Source organism: Macaca nemestrina, chromosome 15 (genome assembly GCF_043159975.1).
Source record: "Macaca nemestrina isolate mMacNem1 chromosome 15, mMacNem.hap1, whole genome shotgun sequence".
Lineage (NCBI taxonomy): Eukaryota > Metazoa > Chordata > Mammalia > Primates > Cercopithecidae > Macaca > Macaca nemestrina.
This window is the reverse complement of record NC_092139.1, coordinates 33098851-33119493: the sequence shown is the minus strand read 5'-3', so window position 1 is coordinate 33119493 and position 20643 is coordinate 33098851. Positions and strand designations below refer to the sequence as shown.

Genomic DNA, 20643 nt, shown 5'->3' with positions numbered 1-20643 from the left:
AGTAGGCTGTTGGTAGAACAGACCCTTCATTGCTTTGTACTGACTTCTGGGCACAGTAGAATCTAAGATAAAATTTCTTGAGAAAACGTAGCTCTGCTCTACCCTCACACACCCCTTATTCCTCCCACCATCCCAGTGAGGAGGAAACTGTAAGACTATACAATGTCTTTTGTAAGCCCTAGAGTTTTTGATGATTACTATTTTCTTTTTCTTTTTTTTGAGACGGAGTCTTGCTCTGTCGCCAGGCTGTAGTGCAGTGGCTCGATCTCAGCTCACCACAACCTCCGCCTCCCAGGTTCAAGCGATTCCCCTGCCTCAGCTTCCCAAGTAGCTGGGATTACAGGCACGTGCCACCACGCCCAGCTAATTTTTTGTGTTTTAGTAGAGACGGAGTTTCACCGTGTTGACCAAGATGGTCTCAATCTCCTGACCTTGTGACCTGCCCACCTTGGCCTCCCAAAGTGCTGGGATTACAGGCCAGAGCCACCACACCTGGCTGGTTACAGTTTTCTTTGAGAGGAACATGATGTATTTAGAGGGTAGATAAAGCTAGTTCTTGTTTGTATGACCCTAAATGGGTACCAAACAAAGATAAGGAGTTATTCACAATGCAGAATCTGTACTTTTTCTTTTTTATCATACATTGTTTAATGTTGCCAGTTTTTTAGTGATTGTTTTTATAGTCTATGTCTGATGTGTAATGTGTACTTTTTCTTTTGATTGCTAGAACTTTGCTTGTACTTGCCACATGAGTTGGAAGTGTACTGGTACGGAGCTGTAGTTTGCATTTTAAGTGCGTGATAGTGATTTGTTTTGCTTCCTTGCTGATTGATTGCACAATGATGATCTTCCCTTTTCACAGAGGAGAAGGCCAATTTGGAGAATAAGTTACTGGGGAAGAATGGAACTGGAGGGCTTTTTCAGGGCAAAACTCCTTTGAGAAAGGCTAATCTTCAGCAAGCTATTGTCACACCTTTGAAACCAGGTAAGAAAACATCTTAGAATAAAGCTTCTTGACAGAATGGTGGGACAGTGTCTTAGAAGCCTTAGGATCTGGGAAAACTACCTAAATGTTCTCTTTGTTTATTATTGGTGAAATGGGCTAATTCATTTCATGATGAATGTAAAACTAATGATGTGTTACACTTAAAAAAAAATCTCTTGGAGCTTAAGCTAACATAATTTTTTTTTTTTTTTTTTTAAAGATGGGGTCTGGTTCTGTCACCCAGGCTGGAGTACAGTGCCACAGTCATAGCTCACTGCAGCCTCAAACTCCTGAGCGATTAGTAGCTGGGACTGTAGGTGCTCACCACCATGCCTGGCTGATTTTTAAAAAATTTTAGTAGAGAAGGAGTCTTTGCTAGCCAAGCTGATCTTAACCTCTGGGCTTCAAGTGATCTTCCTTCCTCAGCTTCCCGAAGTGCTAGGATTATAGGTGTGAGCTACGGTGCCCGGAGGCTAACATAGAATTTTATTGCCAGATACGTAACCGTTTTCTTTTTATGACAAGATTTAATGTAACCTAACCTGGGTCTGGGTGGGAAATAAAACAGCAAAAAAGAAGACTCTACTGCTCGCCAGTGTACAAGAATTATTTGAGTTATGTATCTGATTTTTTTTTTTTTTTTTTTTTTGAGATGGAGTCTTGCTTTGCCGCCCAGGCTGGAGTACAGTGGCATGATCTTGGCTCACTGCAAGCTCCATCTCCTGGGTTCACACCATTCTTCTGCCTCAGCCTCCCGAGTAGCTGGGACTACAGGTGCCTGCCACCACGCCTGGCTAATTTTTTGTATTTTTAGTAGAGACGGGGTTTCACTGTGTTAGCCAGGATGGTCTAGATCTCCTGACCTCATAATCTGCCTGCCTCGGCCTCCCAAAGTGCTGGGATTACAGGCGTGAGCCACGGCGCCTGGTCGATATTTATCTTTCTATGCCTGACTTATTTCACTTAACATAATGTCCTTCAGGTTCATCCATGTTGCTGTGAATGACAGAATTTCATTCTTTTTTATGGCTAAATAGTATTCATTGTATGTGTATGCCACATTTTATCTGTTTGTCTGTTGATGGATACTTCAGTTGATTCCACATCTTGACTACTGTGAATAGTGCTGTAATAAACGTAGGACTGCAGATAGATATCTCTTCGATGTACTGATTTCCTTCTTCTTAGATATATACCCAGTAATGGGATTGCTGGATCATATGGCAATTATATTTTTAATTTTTTAGGAGCCTTCATACTGTTTTCCATAATACCTGTACGAGTTGACTTTACTACTAACAATATATAAGAGTTCCCCTTTCCATCCTCAGAGATGCAGAGAAATTTTTAATATTTTTCATAGTATCCATTCTAACTGGGATGAAAGGCTATCTCATTGTGATTTTTAATTTGCATTTCCCTGATGATTAGTGATGTTGAGCATTTTTTCACATACCTGTTTGCCATTTGTATGTATTCTTTTGAGAGATGTCTATTCAGCTCATTTGTCCAGCTGTTGAGGTAGAGTTCCTTGTGTATTCTGGATATTACTCCCTTCTTTAATGAATAGTTAACAATATTTTCTCCCATTCTTTAGTTGTCTCTTCACTCTGTTGATTGTTTACCCTGCTGTGCAGAAAGTTTTAAATTTAATATAATCCCATTTGTCGGCTGGGCGCGGTGGCTCAAGCCTGTAATCCCAGCACTTTGGGAGGCCGAGGCGGGTGGATCACGAGGTCAGGAGATCGAGACCATCCTGGCTAACATGGTGAAACCCTGTCTCTACTAAAAATACAAAAAACTAGCCGGGCGTGGAGGTGGGCGCCTGTAGTCCCAGCTGCTCGGAGGCTGAGGCGGGAGAATGGCGTGAACCCGGGAGGCGGAGCTTGCAGTGAGCCGAGATCGCACCACTGCACTCCAGCCTGGGTGACACAGTGAGACTCTGTCTCAAAAAAAAAAAAAAAAATCCCATTTGTCTACTTTTACTTTTGTTGCCTATGCTTTTGAGGTCATGTTCATAGAATCTTTTCCCAGAACCATGTCCTAAAATATTTCACCTGTTTTTATTTTATTACTTTATTTATTTATTTTTGAGACAGTCTCACTCTGTCACCCAGACTGGAGTGCAGTAGTACTATCTCGGCTCACTGCAACCTCCGCCTCCCAGATTCAAGTGATCCTCCTGCCCCAGCCTCCCGAGTAGCTGGGACTACAGGCGTGCACCACACCCAGCTAATTTTAGTATTTTTACTAGAGATGGGGTTTCGCCATGTTGGCCAGGCTGGTCTCGAACTCTTGACCTCAAGTGATCCACCCACCTCAGCCTCTCAAAGTGCTAGGATCAGAGTCGTGAACCACCGCGCTCGGCCTCCCCGATGTTTTTAGTTGTTGCATAGTTTAAGGTCTTACGTATCAGTCTTTAATCCATTTTGAGTTGATTTTTTTTTTTTTTTTTTTGAGATGGAGTCTCGCTCTGTCCCCCAGGCTGGAGTGCAGTGGCGCGATCTCAGCTCACTGCAAGCTCCACCTCCCGGGTTCACGCCATTCTCCTGCCTCAGCCTCCTGAGTAGCTGGGACTACAGGTGCCCGCCACCGCACCCGGCTAATTTTTTGTATTTTTAGTAGAGGCGGGGTTTCACCATGGTCTCGAACTCCTGACCTTGTGATCCGCCCACCTCGGCCTCCCAAAGTGCTGGGATTACAGGTGTGAGCCACCGCGCCTGGCCTTGAGTTGATTTTTGTATATGCTAAGAAATAGGTGTCTGGTTTCATTTTTCTACCTTCAAATATCTAGTTTGATCAGCACCATTTATTGATTTTTCAAATTTAAATTTTATTTTAGAGATGAGGTCTCACCCTATTGCCCAGACTTGTCTCAGAATTCCTGGGCTTAAACCATCCTACCACCTCAGCCTCCTAAAGCTAGCACCATTTATTGAAAAGACTGTCCCCTCCCCAAGGAATGTTCTTGGTGCCGTTGTCAGAAATCAGTTGGCTATAAATATGTGGATTCGTTCCTGGGTTCTCTATCTATTCCATTTATCTGTGCGTCTGTTTTTATGATAGTACCATGCTATTATGGTTACTTTAGCTTTGTAATGTATTTTGAAGGCTGGTAGTTTGATGCCTCCAGCTTTGTTCTCTTCGCATAGGATTAGTTTGGCTACATGGGGTCTTTTGTGGTTCCATGTGAATTTTAGGATTTTCTTTCTTTCTTCCTTTGTTTTTTTCTTGAGACAGAGTCTGGGTCTTGTGCCCAGGCTGGAGTGCAGTGGCGCAATCTTGGCTGACTACAACCTCTGCCACCTGGGTTCAAGCGATTGTCCTGCCTCAACCTCTGGAGTAGCTGGGATTACAGGCATCTGCCACGACCCCCAGCTACTTTTTGTAGTTTTAGTAGAGATGAGATTTCACTATTTTGGCCAGGCTGGTCTTGAACTCCTGACCTTAGGTAATCTACCGTCCTCGGCCTCCGAAAGTGCTGGGATTACATGCATGAGCCACCGTGCCTAGCCTGTTTATACATTATTTATGGCTGTTGTATCCTTACTAATTTTTCTTTCCATTTGTTTCATCAATTAGAGAGGTAGTGAAATCTCAGACTGTAATTATGGATTTGTCTCTTTATAATTTTTCCTTCATGTAGTTTGAAGCTACTATTAGATGCATAAATGTTTAGGATTGTTATGTCATTTTGATGAACTGGCCACTTTTATATATATATATATTTTTTTTTTTTGGTTGGACGTGATGCCTCACACCTGTAATCCTAGCACTTTGGGAGGCTGAGGCGGGCGGATCACAAGGTCAGGAGTTCGAGACCAACCTGGCCAATATGGTGAAACCCCATCTCTACTAAAAAATACAAAAATTAGCCGGGTGTGGTGGTGCACACCTGTAGTGCCAGCTACTCGGGTGGCTGAGGTGGGAGAATCGCTGAAACCTGGGAGGCGGAGGTTGCAGTGAGCCACGATCGTGCCACTGCACTCCAGCCTGGGCTATAGAGCAAGACTCCATCTCAAAAACAAACAAACAACATATACATATATATACACACACACACATATATATACAAGCATATATATATGTATGTGTATATATATGTATATATACATATTTATGTATGTATTTTTGAGACAGGGTCTCACTCTGTCACCCAGGCTGGACTGCAGTGGAGCAATCACACCTCACCGCAGCCTCTACGTCCTGGGCACAGGTGATCCTCTTACCTCAGCCTCTTGAGTAGCTAGGACCACAGATGCCACTACCATGCCCAGCTAGTTTTTATATTTTTTGTAGAGACAGGATTTTGCCATGTTGCCTAGGCTGGTTTTGAACGCCTGGGCTCAAGTGCTCCACCCACCTCAGCCTTCCAAAGTTCTGGGATTACAGGTTGAGCCACTGTGCCTGGCCCCACTTTAACAGTTTGAAATGATCTTCTTTATCCCCACTGAAGTTCTTTGCTCTGAAACCTACTTTGCCTGATATTAATATAATCACTCCAGTTTTCTTTTGATTGGTGTTAGCATGGTGTGTCTATATTTAAAGTGCATTTTTTATAGGCAGCATATAATTGGATCTTGCTTTATTATTTAATATTATTGTCACTGCATTTTAATTGGAATAAGTGCATCTATTTTAGCCTTGACATGCTATGCTATTATTTTGTGTGTGTGTGTGAGTCTCTCCGCCCCAAAAATATTTTTTTAGGAGATGAGCCAAATGATTGTTCTCAAATGAATAATGCCTAAACTATGTTTTCATGGCCTATCTTTTCTTCCCTGTCATCTTGTTGCAGTTTAATTCCTTTATCAGGGGTCAGTTTATATGCTATGTGATTAAGTGCTGTTTCTTCCATGAAGCCTTTACTTGATTGTTTCTTTCTTACTCTGTTTTTGTTTTTTGTTTTTGTTTTTTTTTTGCAGACAGGGTCTCACTGTGTCACCCCATCTATAGATCAGTGGCATGATCACAGCTCCCTGCAGCCTTGACCTCCTGGGCTCAAGTGATCCTCTTGCCTCAGCCTCCTGAGTAACTGGAACTACAGGCACATTCCACCATGCCTGGCTAACTTTCTCAGTGTTCCCATAACACTTTTGTTCTATTTCATTAAAAATGTTTATCGGCCGGGCGCGGTGGCTCACGCCTGTAATCCCAGCACTTTGGGAGGCTGAGACGGGCGGATCACGAGGTCAGGAGATCGAGACCATCCTGGCTAACACGGTGAAACCCCGTCTCTACTAAAAAATACAAAAAAACTAGCCGGGCGAGGTGGCGGGCGCCTGTAGTCCCAGCTACTTGGGAGACTGAGGCAGGAGAATGGCGTGAACCTGGGGGGCGGAGCTTGCAGTGAGCTGAAATCCGGCCACTGCACTCCAGCCTGGGCGACAGAGCGAGACTCCGTCTCAAAAAAAAAAAAAAAAAAAAAAAAATGTTTATCAAGGCTGGGCTGGTAGTTCATGCCTGTAATCCCAGTACTTTGGGAGACCAAGATGAGAGGATTGCTTTAGCCCAGCAGTTTGAGACCAACCTGGGCAATATAGTGAGACCCCCATCTCTAATCTCTATTTATATAATATTGAAAAGCAAAAAAAAAAAAAAGTTTATCAAAGTAAAACATGGCCACGGTAACATCACAATACTTAGAGTTTATGTTAAAATAACACCTTCCTCTTCCCATCCCTATCCCCTGTCCTTTTTCTCAAACTCTTATTGGTTTTGTTGTTGTTGTTGTTGTTGTTGTTGTTTTAAGACTTTGAGTCTCGCTCTGTCCCCCAGGCTGGAGTGCAGTGGCGCGATCTCGGCTCACTGCAAGCTCTGCCTCCCAGGTTCACGCCATTCTCCTGCCTCAGCCTCCTTAGTAGCTGGGGCTACGGGCGCCCGCCACCACGCCTGGCTAATTTTGTGTATTTTTAGTAGAGATGGGGTTTCACCATGGTCTCGATCTCCTGACCTCGTGATCCACGTGCCTCAGCCTCCCAAAGTGCTGGGATTACAGGCGTGAGCCACCGTGCCTGGCCTGTTGTTTTTATATTTTGTTTTACAAGTGGGATCTCACTGTGTTGCCCAAGCTGGTCTCAAACTCCTGGGCTCAAGTGATCTTCCTGACTCTGTCTTCCCAGTAGCTGTTTTAACTCACTATTTTAACTTGTGTGGTTACATTCATAATGCCTGATAGTATGATTATATCAGCAGTATTTACAATGTTATGATTATGTAAATATTGTTCAATGCCAAGTCAGTAACTGTGATGCAATTTCATCCCTTCTTGGTTCTCTTTGGCTGTATTTAGTTGTATTGTCACAACTGCTGAGCCACATAAAGATGATTCTGACATCAAGAGATCAGTGGATTTGCTTTTCTTTAAACTTTATCAATTTCTTAAATTTCTGCCACATTTTATCTTGCTTCATATTGGACAATGACCCTTGGAAGTTATTACTGCTTTTTTGGGAGAGCATTATTATTTTTACTATCTTTTCTGCCTTGTTTCCTGGACCTTATATCTTTCTTCTGGATATACTCCTTTATTATGCAGGAGTGCATCCTGAGGAAACTTTCTTTTTTTTTTTTTTTTTTTTTTTTTGAGACAGAGTCTCGCTCAGTCACCCAGGCTGGAGTGCAGTGGCGCGATCTCAGCACACTGCAAGCTCCGCCTCCCGGGTTTACGCCATTCTCCTGCCTCAGCCTCCCGAGTAGCTGGGACTACAGGCGCCCGCCACCTCGCCCGGCTAGTTTTTTGTATTTTTTAGTAGAGACGGGGTTTCACTGTGTTAGCCAGGATGGTCTCGATCTCCTGACCTCACGGTCCGCCCGTCTCGGCCTCCCAAAGTGCTGGGATTACAGGCTTGAGCCACCGCGCCCAGCGGAAACTTTCTTAAATTAGTACAGGAGAGGAAAACTTTGAGTTCTTATATATTTGAAAATGGCATTGTTCCACTTTCATATACAATTGAAAGTTTATCTTAATACGGCATTATAGATTGCAAATTATTTTTTATCACTACTCTAAAGACATTGTTCCTTTACCTTCTATTTTTTTTGTATCGCTGATGAAAAATTCAGTGCTTATCTAATTTTCGTTACTTCGTAAGTGATCTTTTTTTCTTCTTTATGGAAGCTTTCAGAACTTTATCAGTGTCCTGAAATGTCATGAGATTGTGTGTGGGATGCTTTTTTTAAAGGTAGTACCTGGCCGGGCGCGGTGGCTCAAGCCTGTAATCCCAGCACTTTGGGAGGCCGAGATGGGCGGATCACGAGGTCAGGAGATCGAGACCATCCTGGCTAACACGGTGAAACCCCGTCTCTACTAAAAAATACAAAAAACTAGCCGGGCGAGGTGGCGGGCGCCTGTAGTCCCAGCTACTCGGGAGGCTGAGGCAGGAGAATGGTCTAAACCCGGGAGGCGGAGCTTGCAGTGAGCTGAGATCCGGCCACTGCACCCCAGCCTGGGCGACAGAGCAAGACTCTGTCTCAAAAAAAAAAAAAAAAAAAAAGGTAGTACCTTAGGCTGGCGAATAGGCAAGTCCCGGATACTTCATTTCTGTTTCAACCAAAGTAGCTTTTATAAACTGGTCTTCTTATAAGGCTTAACTGGAACTAAGGATTTTGTGGCTTAGACGGGGTGTGTGTGTGTGGCTCATCTCCAATTATTTTCCTTGGGATTTGAGTGCTGACTAGCTTTTGGTCTCCCACAGTTGACAACACTTACTACAAAGAGGCAGAAAAAGAAAATCTTGTGGAACAATCCATTCTGTCAAACGCTTGTTCTTCCCTGGAAGTTGAGGCAGCCATATCAAGAAAAACTCCTGCCCAGCCTCAGAGGTAAGACTGTTTGGAATCTCAAAATGGTGGTTATGATAATAATGTTCAAAGGATAGTTACTGGACAGAGCATCTGTTATGTGTCCATACTGTGTTTTGGACACCTTTACGTTACTTTTTTTGTTTTTTTGAGACAGAGTTTCGCTCTTTTGCCCAGGCTGTAGCGAAGTGGTGTGATCTCAGCTCACTGCAACCTCCGCCCCACCATGTTCAAACAATTCTCCTGCCTCAGCCTCCTGGGTAGCTGGGATTATAGGCACCTGCCACCACACCCGGCTAATTTTTGTATTTTTAGTAGAGACGGGGCTTTGCCATGTGGCCAGGCTGGTCTCAAACTGCTGACCTCAGGTGATCCACCCGCTTCAGCCTCCCAAAGTGCTAGAATTACAGGCGTGAGCAACTGCGCCCGGCTATGTTAGCTTTTAAAATCCTCATAATAATGGGTTTGTGTGGTTGGTATAAATTAAGAAAAATCCGTATAACATTTATGAGTTGTAGGTAATATGCTTAATTAATTAATTTATAGATAAGGGCTCAGAGATACTAAGTTGCTTGCTTAAGGCAAGTTTATTTCAGAGCCAAGATTCAAACCCTTATCAATCTGTTTCCAAAGGCCTTGTATGGATATAGTTGTTACATCTTCCTAATGTCAAATATCTTTGTTCTTCTGTATTACTTTAGCTTTTTTTTTTTTTTGAGACAGGGTCTTGTTCTGTCACCCAGGCTGGAGCTGGAGTGCAGTGGTGGCACATAGTTCACTGCAGACTCAAACTCCTGGGCTCAAGTGATCCTCCTGCCTCAGCCTCCCAAAGTGCTGAGACTATATAGGCATGAACCACTGCATTCAGCCAATAGACAAATTTTAATTTTATTTATTTTTGAGACAGAGTCTTGCTCAGTTGCCCAGGCTGGAGTGCAGTGGCTTGATCATATCTCACTGTAGCCACAACCTCCTGGGCTCAAGCAATCTTCCCACCTCAGTCTCCTGAGTAGCTGGGACTACAGGCACAAGCCACTGTGCTCAGCTAATATTTTTGTATTTCTTGTTCAGAAAAAGTTTTACCACGTTGTCTAGGCTGGTCGCGAACTCCTGAGCTCACTGAACCCACCCACCTCTGCCTCCCAAAGTGTTAGGGTTACAGGCACGAGCCACTGCACCCAGGCCAGAGTATGAATTTAGTTTTTATTTTTTATTTTTGTGAGATGGAGTCTCGCTCTGTCGCCCAGTCTGGAGTGCAGTGGCCGGATCTCAGCTCACTGCAAGCTCCGCCTCCCGGGTTTACGCCATTCTCCTGCCTCAGCCTCCCGAGTAGCTGGAACTACAGGTGCCCGCCACCACGCCCGGCTAATTTTTTTGTATTTTTTTAGTAGAGACGGGGTTTCACCATGTTAGCCAAGATGGTCTCGATCTCCTGACCTCGTGATCTGCCTGTCTCGGCCTCTCTAAGTGCTGGGATTACAGGCTTGAGCCACCGCGCCCGGCCTCAGAGTATGAGTTTATAATCAGGGTTTAGTGTTTACCCTCTCTGTGGTTCTCTTGCTTCTGAAATTTTGCCTCAAAAATTTGATCTTTTTTTTTTTTTTTTTTTGAGACAGGGTCTTGCTCGCTTGCCCAGGCTGGTGTGCGATGGCATGATCTTGGCTCACTGCAGCCTTGACCCCTCAGGCGTAAGCAATCCTCCTGCCTTAGCCTCCCGAGTAGTGGAGGCTACAGGTGCAGGGCACCACGCCCAGCTAATTTTCGTATTTTTTGTATAGATGGAGTCTTGCTATGTTGTCCAGGCTGGTCTTGATCTCCTGAGCTCAAGTGATCTGCCCACCTATGCTTCCCAGAGTGCCAAGATTACAGGCGTGAGCCACCATGCCTGGTATGTGCCATCTTTTTTTTTTTTCCCCCAGACGGAGTCTTGCTGTGTCGCCCAGGCTGGAAGAATGCAGTGGCGCAATCTCGGCTCACTGCCACCTCCGCCTCCTGGGTTCCAGTGATTCTCCTGCCTCAGCCTCCCAAGTAGCTGGGACTACAGGCGCCCATCACTACTCCCGACTAATTTTTTTTTTTTTGCATTTTTAGTAGAGATGGGGTTTCATCGTGTTAGCCCGGATAGTCTCTATCTCCTGACCTTGTGATCTTCCCGCGTTGGCCTCCCAAAGTGCTGGGATTATAGGCGTGAGCCACCGCACCTGGCAGAGTAGGGAAAGCTTTCTTAAACAGGACACACATAGAAAAGCACTGACCATAATGGGGGTGGCAGAGGTTGATAAATTCAAGCACATTTATCTAATTAAAAGATAAAGAGATGAAAATTCAACCCCTAGAGTGGGAGAAACTATTTGTAACACATGAATCCTACAAAGGGTTTATATCCAGAGTATACAAAGAATTACAAATCAATTAGTAAAGAATTGACAAGCCAGTAGAAAACAGGCAAACGACTTGAACTAGCACTTATGAAAAGGACAAACAAATGGCCGATAAACGTGAAAATGTACTCAGTTTTACTGATCATCAGAGAAAAGCACATTAATTTCCTAAGACCCACCAATCTTATTTTTTTTTATAATAGCTAAAATGAGGAGATAACTCATCAACAGTAGACTGAATAAATAGTGGCATATCCCTACAATGAATATTATACAGCAATGAAAGTCAATGAATTAGAGCTGTGTGAATTGATGTGGTTGAATCTCACAAACATAAAGTTGAGTGAGATAAGCCAGACAGAAAAGAATACTTGTAGTAGTCTGGTTACATTATACAAAATTTTTTGTTTTTCTTCAAAACTAGCATACCATGTTTATATAATACATGCTTATTTGGTAAAGCAATAAGGAAATTATCTAATGATCACACTTGACGTCAAGATAGCAGTGGTTGTCAGTGTTCTTCTGTATCTTGGCCTAGGTGGTGATTTCATAAGGTCTTCCACTTGGTAGTCATTTAACTATTTTTGTTTTGGGCACTTTTTGGTATGTATTAGATCTGTCACTATGCTCTTTGTTTTGTATTCATCTTATTGATTTATTTGTTTTTAGACAGAGTCTTACTCTGTTGCTCAGGCTGGCATGCAGTGGCACGATCATGGCTTATTGCAGCCATGACCTCCTGGGCTCAAGTGATTCTTCTGCCCCAGCTTCCTAAGTATTTAGCACCACAGATGCGCACCACCACTTGGGACTAATTTTTTAAAAATTTTTTGTAGAGACAGGGTCTTGATATGTTGCCCATGCTTGTTTGAACTCCTGGCCTCAAGCAATTCTCCTGCCTCAGCTTTCCAGAGTGCTGGGATGACAGGCATGAGCCACCATGCCCAGCCAAGTTTTTCTTTTTAATCACTTTACTGAGGTCACATTTATAGACACCAATGTATTTAAGAACTAAAATGTTATGGTTGAATTTAAAAAACTATCAACAAGAGAGATCAGATTTTTAGAGTGGAGAGAATAGCCCTCCATTTTATTGCCCTTTGTAGTTTGACATCCTTTCACATTTCTGAGGAACATTTAGATATCTGTAGTATATATGTTTATTATACATTTTGTCAATTTCTCTACCATAGAAGATCTCTTAGGCTTTCTGCTCAGAAGGATTTGGAACAGAAAGAAAAGCATCATGTAAAAATGAAAGCCAAGAGATGTGCCGCTCCTGTAATCATTGATGAAATTCTACCCTCTAAGAAAATGAAAGTGTGAGTAGCCACAACTTCTTACTGCCAAGGGTAGACATATTGTACCTTGTATACCACTTGTAAGTTTCTTTTCTGAGTTTACACTTTAGATTGAATAGAATAAAATTAAAAATGGTACATCTGCAATATGTTTGGTGCACCTCAAGCTTGAGAAATGCCTAAAACTGTGACCATGGTGAGGTGAATTGTTACATGTGTCCTGGAGGGCACTCACATCTTAGTTGGCATAGGTTTTACCTCTTTTTGTTTTTATGTTTAATAACAAGCTGCATACATGTTTGTTCATATTTTTATTAAGAATATATTTTGCTGCAAGTAATAGTCTATTCAACTGGAGTGGTTTAAAGAATAATGAATTATTTGTTCACAGAGGTCTAAAGCAGTTAGCTGCTGGCTTTGGTTCAGTGGCTGATTTTTAGCTTTTTTTTTCATACTTGCTCTCAAGATGCTGTTCTGTATTTCTTAGCTTTTTTCTTTTGCTTGTCTCATTGGCACAAGATGGCTGGTATATCTCTAGGTGTTGTATTTATGTTTAAGAGAAGAAGAGAGCAGTAAAGGAAAAAGGGCAGCATCTATACCAGGAAACTTAAGTCTTTCCCAGCAAACCTTAAATTTCATTTCATTTGCCTAGACTTGTGTCACTTGGATTCCCTAGTTGCAGTAGAGGCTGTTGAAGCAAGTACAATACTTACTTGTAGTTTAGTGCGTTGATGCTCCTCCTGAAATTGGGGTTTTATTAATAAGAGAATAGATATTGGGATGGCAATTAACTCTGCCATTTGATCGTTTGATGGTGAGCAGTTAGAGTCCCTCCTTACTCTTCTGAACCACCACTAGGTAACTCTTATCTTGATAGAAGTTGGCTTTCTCAAAGTTACTCATTGAAGCCATTAGTATATATGATGTAATGATTCTATTGGAAGAATCATGTGGTCAAAGCATGCTTGTTATCCTATAGAATGAGAAAAGTTAATCCATATGCAGCAGATTTGGGGAGGAGGGTACAGGCTATGCTTCAGGGAATTGAAAACATATTTTTTGTTCTTTTGAACTCAAGTTCTAACAACAAAAAGAAGCCAGAGGAAGAAGGCAGTGCTCAAGATACTTCTGAAAAGAATGAATCTTCCCCAGAGAAAGCCAAGGGTAGACATACTGTGCCTTGTATGCCACCCATAAAGTAAGTTTCTTTCCTGAATTTAAACTTTAGAATGAATGGTGTAAAATTACAGACTTATATCTCCAATCTGTTTGGTGTACCTGGAGGTTGGGAAACTCCTGAAGCTTTGACCATGGTGAGGTGAATTGTTACATGTGTCCTGAAGGGTGCTCAGATTTTTAAATTTTTATTTAATTAATTAATTTTAAAGACAGGGCTTCATTCTGTTGCCTAGGTTGGCGTGCAGTGGTGCAATCATGGCTCACTGCATCCTTGACCTCCTGGGCTTACCTGATCCTCCCACCTCAGCCTCCCAAGTAACTGGGACCACAGGCATATACTATCATGCCTGGCTAACTTTTTTTTTTTTTTTTTTTTTTTTTGCGACATAGGCTCACTCTGTTTCCCAGGCTGGAGTGCAGTGGCACGATCTTGGCTTACTGCAATCTCCGCCTCCCAGGTTCAAACAACTCTCCTTGCTCAGCCTCCTGAGGAATTGGGATTACAGGTGTGCACCACCACACCTGGCTAATTTTTGTATTTTTAGTAGAGGTGGGGTTTCACCATGTTGGCCAGGCTAGTCTCAAATTCCTGACCTCAAGTGATCTGCCCACCTTGGCCTCCCACAGTACTGGCGTGAGCCACCGTGCCCAGCCTACCTTTTACATGTTTTTGTAGAGATGGGGTTTTGCTATTTGCCTAGGCTCTCAAACTAGACCTCAAGCAATCCTCTTGCCTTGCTCTCTCAATGTGCTGGGATTACAGGTGTGAGCCACAGTGCCTAGCTGGTGCTCAGATCTTGAACAGTCAGAAAAATATACTGTTGAGGCAAATTTAAAAGAAATATAAAAGGAAAAAGTTAGCAATGGTTCTTACCATGTAAATGGAACATTTCTTATTTTTCCAACCTCCCTGCTGGGTTTTATCCAAGCCAGCATACATATTTTCACAATCAGTTAACATAAAACCTTGGGTTCTGCTTTATTGACTTGCCATAAGACTATTTCAGATTTTGTTTCTGTGCTGCTACAAAATCTTCACATTTATCCTTTTTTGATAGATTAATATTCTATCAAATTATATTTAACTATTTTCTGTTGAAAATGTAGTTTCCAGCTTTTCACGATTATAAGTAATCAGTCAACAACTTTATAGGCAGAGCCATTTCTTTGAGTGATCGCCTCAGAATAAGGAAGGAGAAATTCCCCACAAGGAATGACCAGTTTTGTCAGTGTTGATATTTATTGCCAATTTTACTTCTGAAATGGAAGTACCAATTTATAGTACCGTCGACTTTTTTTTTTTTTTTTTTTGAGATGGAGTCTCACTCTGTCACCCAGGTTGGAATGCAGTGGCATAATCTTTGCTCACTGCAACCTCCGCCTCCTGGGTTCAAGTGATTCTCCTACCTCAGCCTCCTGAGTAGCTGGGATTATAGGCATGCATCATCATACCCAGCTAATTTTTTTTTTTTTTTTTTTTTTTGAGATGGAGTCTCGCTCTGTCGCCCAGACCGGAATGCAGCGGCACGATTTTGTCTCACTGCAACCTCCGCCTCCCACGTTCAAGCAATTCTCCTGCCTCAGTCTCCCATGTGGCTGGGATTACAGGCACCTGCCACCACACCTGGCTCATTTTTTATTTTTAGTAGAGACGGAGTTTCACCATGTTGGCCAGGCTGGTCTTGAACTCCTGACCTCAAGGGATCCGTCCCCCTCAGCCTCCCAAAGTGCTGGGATTACAGGAATAAGCCACCATGCCCGGCCCCGGCTAATTTTTATATTTTTAGTAGAGATGGCGTTTCACGATGTTAGCCACGCTGGTCTCAAACTCCTGATCTCAAGTGATCTGCCCGCCTCAGCCTCCCAAAGTACTGGGTACAGGTGTGAGCCACCATGCCTGGCCTGAAGTGCCATTGGCTTTGAATTAATATTTTTATTTTCTTACTATCTCTTCTGCATTGTTTGTTAACTTTTTTTTTTTTTTTTTTTTTTTTTTTTTTTTTTTTTTTGAGACGGAGTCTCGCTCTGCTGCCCAGGCTGGAGTGCAGTGGCCGGATCTCAGCTCACTGCAAGCTCCGCCTCCCGGGTTCACGCCTTTCTCCTGCCTCAGCCTCCGGAGTAGCTGGGACTACAGGCGCCCGCCACCGCGCCCGGCTATTTTTTTGTATTTTTTAGTAGAGACGGGGTTTCACCGTGTTAGCCAGGATGGTCTCGATCTCCTGACCTCGTGATCCGCCCGTCTCGGCCTCCCACAGTGCTGGGATTACAGGCTTGAGCCACCGCGCCCGGCCTGTTTGTTAACTTTTAAAATTGTTTTGGTTTGGCCGGGCGCGGTGGCTCACGCCTGTAATCCCAGCACTTTGGGAGGCCGAGACGGGCGGATCACAAGGTCAGGAGATCGAGACCACGGTGAAACCCCGTCTCTACTAAAAATTACAAAAAATTAGCCGGGCGCGGTTGTGGGCGCCTGTAGTCCCAGCTACTCGGGAGGCTGAGGCAGGAGAATGGCGTGAACCCGGGAGGCGGAGCTTGCAGTGAGCCGAGATCGCGCCACTGCACTCCAGCCTGGGCTGGGCGACAGAGCGAGACTCCGTCTCAAAAAAAAAAAAAAAAAAAAAATTGTTTTGTTTTTTTAAATTCATATAATATGGCATCAAATTATTTAAAAAATTTAATTATTAATTATTTAAAAAATTTAGTTGTAAATTGATAATTTATAGTTGTATATATGTATGCAGTACAAAGTGATGTTATGATTCATGACTACAATTTGGAATAATTAAATCTAGTTAATTAACATATCCGTCACCTCAAATACCACTTTTTGTAATGAGAACATTTGGGGTGTTTTTTTTTTTTTTGAGATGGAGTTTCTCTCTTGTTGCTCGGGCTGGAGTGCAGTGGCGAGATCTCAGCTTACTGTAACTTCTGCCTCCTGTGTTCAAGTGATTCTCCTGCTTCAGCCTCCTGAGTAGCTGGGATTACCGGCACTTGCCACCATCCCCAGCTAATTTTTGTGTTTTTAGTAGAGATGAGGTTTTACCATGTTGGCCAGGCTGGTCTCATACTCCTGACAGGTGATCCACCTGCCTCAGCCTCCCAAAGTGCTGGGATTACAGGCATGAGCCACCGTGCCTGGCTGGAATTTATTCTTTTAGTGTATTACTATTATTAATGATATCCTTCACCCTGTGCAGTAGGTCAAAAGAAAAATCTTTTTCCTCTTGTCTGAGATTTGTTGTACTCTTTAACCATCATCTCCCCGTTTCCCCCAACCCCCAGCATCAAATTATTTTAATTTTTATGTATTTGCTGACAAGATTGTATTACTGCTACTATTGTAAACATTTTTTCCATATTTCCTCTTGGGTGAATTATCTGTTTCCTTTTTATTTTTTTTCTTATTGGTAACCTTATTTGTCTATAAATGTCCTGGTGATATTTTCCTTACTAAGAATGGCTACTCTGTATTGAACGTTACCATGTGTCAAGCACTTCAGAGATATCATCTGATTGAACAGTCACAAATAGGATGTAAGCAAGAGTATTTACACTCTCATTTCACAGTGGAGAAAACTTAGGCTCAGGAAAGTTAAATAGTTCTCTCAAGATCATTACAGGCAGCAAATGAAATGACAGGGTTGGGATTTAGTCTGCTTTACTTCTGAGTTTCTTTCTTCTGTTACATGTATTTTATGTATATTAACCTTTCGTTGTAGATACTTTCCTCATTCTACTGGTCTTTTTTTGTTTTTGTTTTTGAGACAGGGCCTTGCTGTGTTGCCTTGGCTGGTCTTGAACTCTTGGGCTCAAGCAATCTTTTCGCCTCAGCCTTCCAAGTAGCTGGGATTACAAGTGCATGCCACTGCACCAGGCTTCTACTGGTCATTTAGTTTTTCTTGTGGCGTACAACCTAATCTTTTTTGTCATTGTTGCTGTTGTTGTTTTTGGAGATGGAGTCTCACTGTGTTGCCCAGGCTGGAGTACAGTGCTGCAATCTTAGTTTACTGTAACCTCCACCTCCCGGGTTCTAGCAATTCTCCTGCCTCAGCCTCCTGAGAAGCTGGGATTACAGGCGCCCACCACTACATATAGCTAATTTTTGTGCTTTTAGTAAGATGGGGTTTCACCATGTTGGCCAGGATGATCTCGAACTCCTGACCTCAGGTGATCCACTTGCCTCGGCCTCCCAAAGTGCCTGGGATTACAGGCATGAGCCAGTGCACCCAGCCCAATCTAATCATTTATGATTATATTTGTGGATATTTTGTAATATATTCTAATCTATTTTAGTTATTTTCTTCTGAAATTTTTTCAATATTTTGGTATAAAGTGTGCATTTTCTTGTCTTTATTTATTTATTTTTTGAGATGGAGTCTCGCTCTGTGGCCAGGCTGGAGTGCGTGGCGCGATCTCGGCTCCCTGCAACCTCCACCTCCCAGGTTCAAGCGATTCTCCTGCCTCAGCCTCCTGAGTAGCTAGAATTACAGGCGTGTGCCACCACACCTGGCTAATTTTTGTATTTGTAGTAGAGGCGGGGTTTCACCATGTTGGCCAGGATGGTCTCAAACTCCTGACCTCAGGTGATCTCCCCTCCTCGGCCTCCCAAAATGCTGGGATTATAGACATGAGCCACCATGCCCGGCCAAAGTGTGCGTTTTTATTTATTTTCATGGTGTTATCTAGTTAAGTTAACATCTATTTATTAGATGATATTTTTTGGTTTTGATGATTATTTTATCACAGGTTAAAAATATTATATAATGCCTGTAGATTCTTTTGAGTCACTGAGCACCTTTCTCCTCTCCTCTCTTCTCATTTACTGATTTTCTCTTTAGGCAGAAGGTTCTAAAAAGTACTGAGGAGCAAGAGCTGGAGAAGAGTATGAAAATGCAGCAAGAAGTGGTGGAAATGCGGAAAAAGAATGAAGAATTCAAGAAACTTGCTCTGGCTGGCATAGGTGAGCTTGGCTATGGTTGACTGATTCATGAGGGGTGGTTCTTAACTCTTGCTAGGTGTTTTTGAAGTCTTTTTTTTTTTTTTTTTTTTTTGAGCCAGAGTCTCGCTCTGTCGCCCAGGCTGGAGTGCAGTGGCCGGATCTCAGCTCACTGCAAGCTCCGCCTCCCAGGTTCACGCCATTCTCCTGCCTCAGCCTCTCGAGTAGCTGGGACTACAGGCGCCCGCCACTACGCCTGGCTAATTTTTTGTATTTTTTAGTAGAGACGGGGTTTCACCGTGTTAGCCAGGATAGTCTTGATCTCCTGACCTTGTGATCCACCTGCCTCGGCCTCCCAAAGTGCTGGGATTACAGTTTTGAGCCACCGCACCCAGCCTACTACTTTTTTTTTTAGTTTGCATATAACTGAAAGGCCTCAAACCCAATAATACTCAATGAATATGACACATATATTAGTGTCCCTGAGGACTACTTCAAGTTTTGGGTTACATGTAGATAGTGAACAAAGTTAGATCCATGGTAACAGAAATAGCAAAAGGACTGGAGTAAAGGGGATTTACTGGTGTTCCTTATCTTAATGTTATCTGTGTGTTTTACTGTGTTCCTCACTCAGGGCAACCTGTGAAGAAATCAGTGAGCCAGGTCACCAAATCAGTTGACTTCCACTTCCGCACAGATGAGCGAATCAAACAACATCCTAAGAACCAGGAGGAGTATAAGGAAGTGAACTTTACATCTGAACTACGAAAGCATCCTTCATCTCCTGTAAGTTGGTAGACTAAAGGAGCATTTCTTTTTTTTTTTTTTTTTTTTTTTTTGAGACGGAGTTTCACTGTTGTTGCCCAGGCTGGAGTGCAGTGGCACAATCTCGGCTCACCGCAACCTCCACCTCCCAGGTTCAAGCGATTCTCCTGCCTCAGCCTCCCTAGTAGCTGGGATTATAGACATGTGCCACTATGCCCGGCCAATTTTGTATTTTTAGTAAAGACAGGGTTTCTCCATGTTGGTCAGGCTGGTCTTGGACTCCCGACCTCAGGTGAACTGCCCACCTTGGCCTCCCAAAGTGCTGGGATTACAGGCGTGAGCCACCGCGCCTGGCCAAATTAGCATTTCTGTTACTAATATTCATTTAGGATTTTACGTGTAGCATTTGTGGTCACTGTTTATAATAGTATAATTGAGAAAAAATCTTTGTGTCTATAAAGTTGTGTAAAATATAACAGATCTTTTTTTTTTTTGAAATGGAGTTTCACTTTTGTTGCTCAGGCTGGAGTGCAATGGCGCGATTTCGGCTCACTGCAACTTCTGCCTCCTGGGTTCAAGTGATTTTCCCGCCTCAGCCTCCCAAGTAGCTGGGATTACAGGCGCCTGCCACCACGCCCAGCTAATTTTTGTATTTTTAGTAGAGACAGGGTATCCCCATGTTAGCCAGGCTGATCTCAAACTCCTGACCTCAGGCGATCCACCTGCCTCAGCCTCCCGAAGTGCTGGGATTACAAGCGTGAGCCGTCATGCCTGGCCAATATAACAGATCTTATAGGAGAAATAGGGTTGGGGCAGACCAGTCAAATCTCATGCTGTTTTGTTACCAGAGCACCAACAAAGTCAGTAACAATCATAAGTAAAAATTCTAGTACTAATAATCTCCACTTGCATTTGTAGTCAGTATCATCATTTTTTGAAATTAGTTATTTGCATTCTTAAACCCTGAGGTTATGCTTCTTTCTTTGAGATACAGGTCCTTGAAGGATTTTGCTTCTAATTAGAGACAGTTTTATCAAAATTACTGGTTCAAGGAATAGGAATTGGCTTCTTCATCAGTCACTTTAGGGGATGTATGGAGAGATTCCACTGATTCAGGAAGCTGCCTGACCTGATGCAGACCCAGAGGCCCAATCAATTTTTTTTTTTTTTTTTAAATGAAGTTGAGGGTGAGATTCCTTTGTGCAGCACATTTTGTCTTCAATTCTAAGATAGCTTACTCTGGATTCCTTCAAAACATTGACATGGTTGGGGAAAAATTACCTATGTACT

The 20643-nt window shown here is 42.9% G+C and overlaps 1 protein-coding gene across 8 annotated transcripts in view; it reads left to right on the top strand.

Moving 5' to 3' along the window:
- The window catches only part of LOC105496165 (TPX2 microtubule nucleation factor), a 63444-nt gene that overhangs the window by 19164 nt on the left and 23637 nt on the right, over window positions 1-20643 (top strand). For all 8 annotated transcript variants that reach the window (XM_011766305.3, XM_071079541.1, XM_011766308.3 and 5 more), the window contains 6 exons: window positions 863-985; window positions 8683-8809; window positions 12366-12494; window positions 13552-13671; window positions 18491-18612; window positions 19223-19374. In XM_011766305.3, the coding sequence (XP_011764607.1) occupies window positions 863-985; window positions 8683-8809; window positions 12366-12494; window positions 13552-13671; window positions 18491-18612; window positions 19223-19374 (773 nt within the window). The remainder of the gene's footprint in view (window positions 1-862; window positions 986-8682; window positions 8810-12365; window positions 12495-13551; window positions 13672-18490; window positions 18613-19222; window positions 19375-20643) is intronic.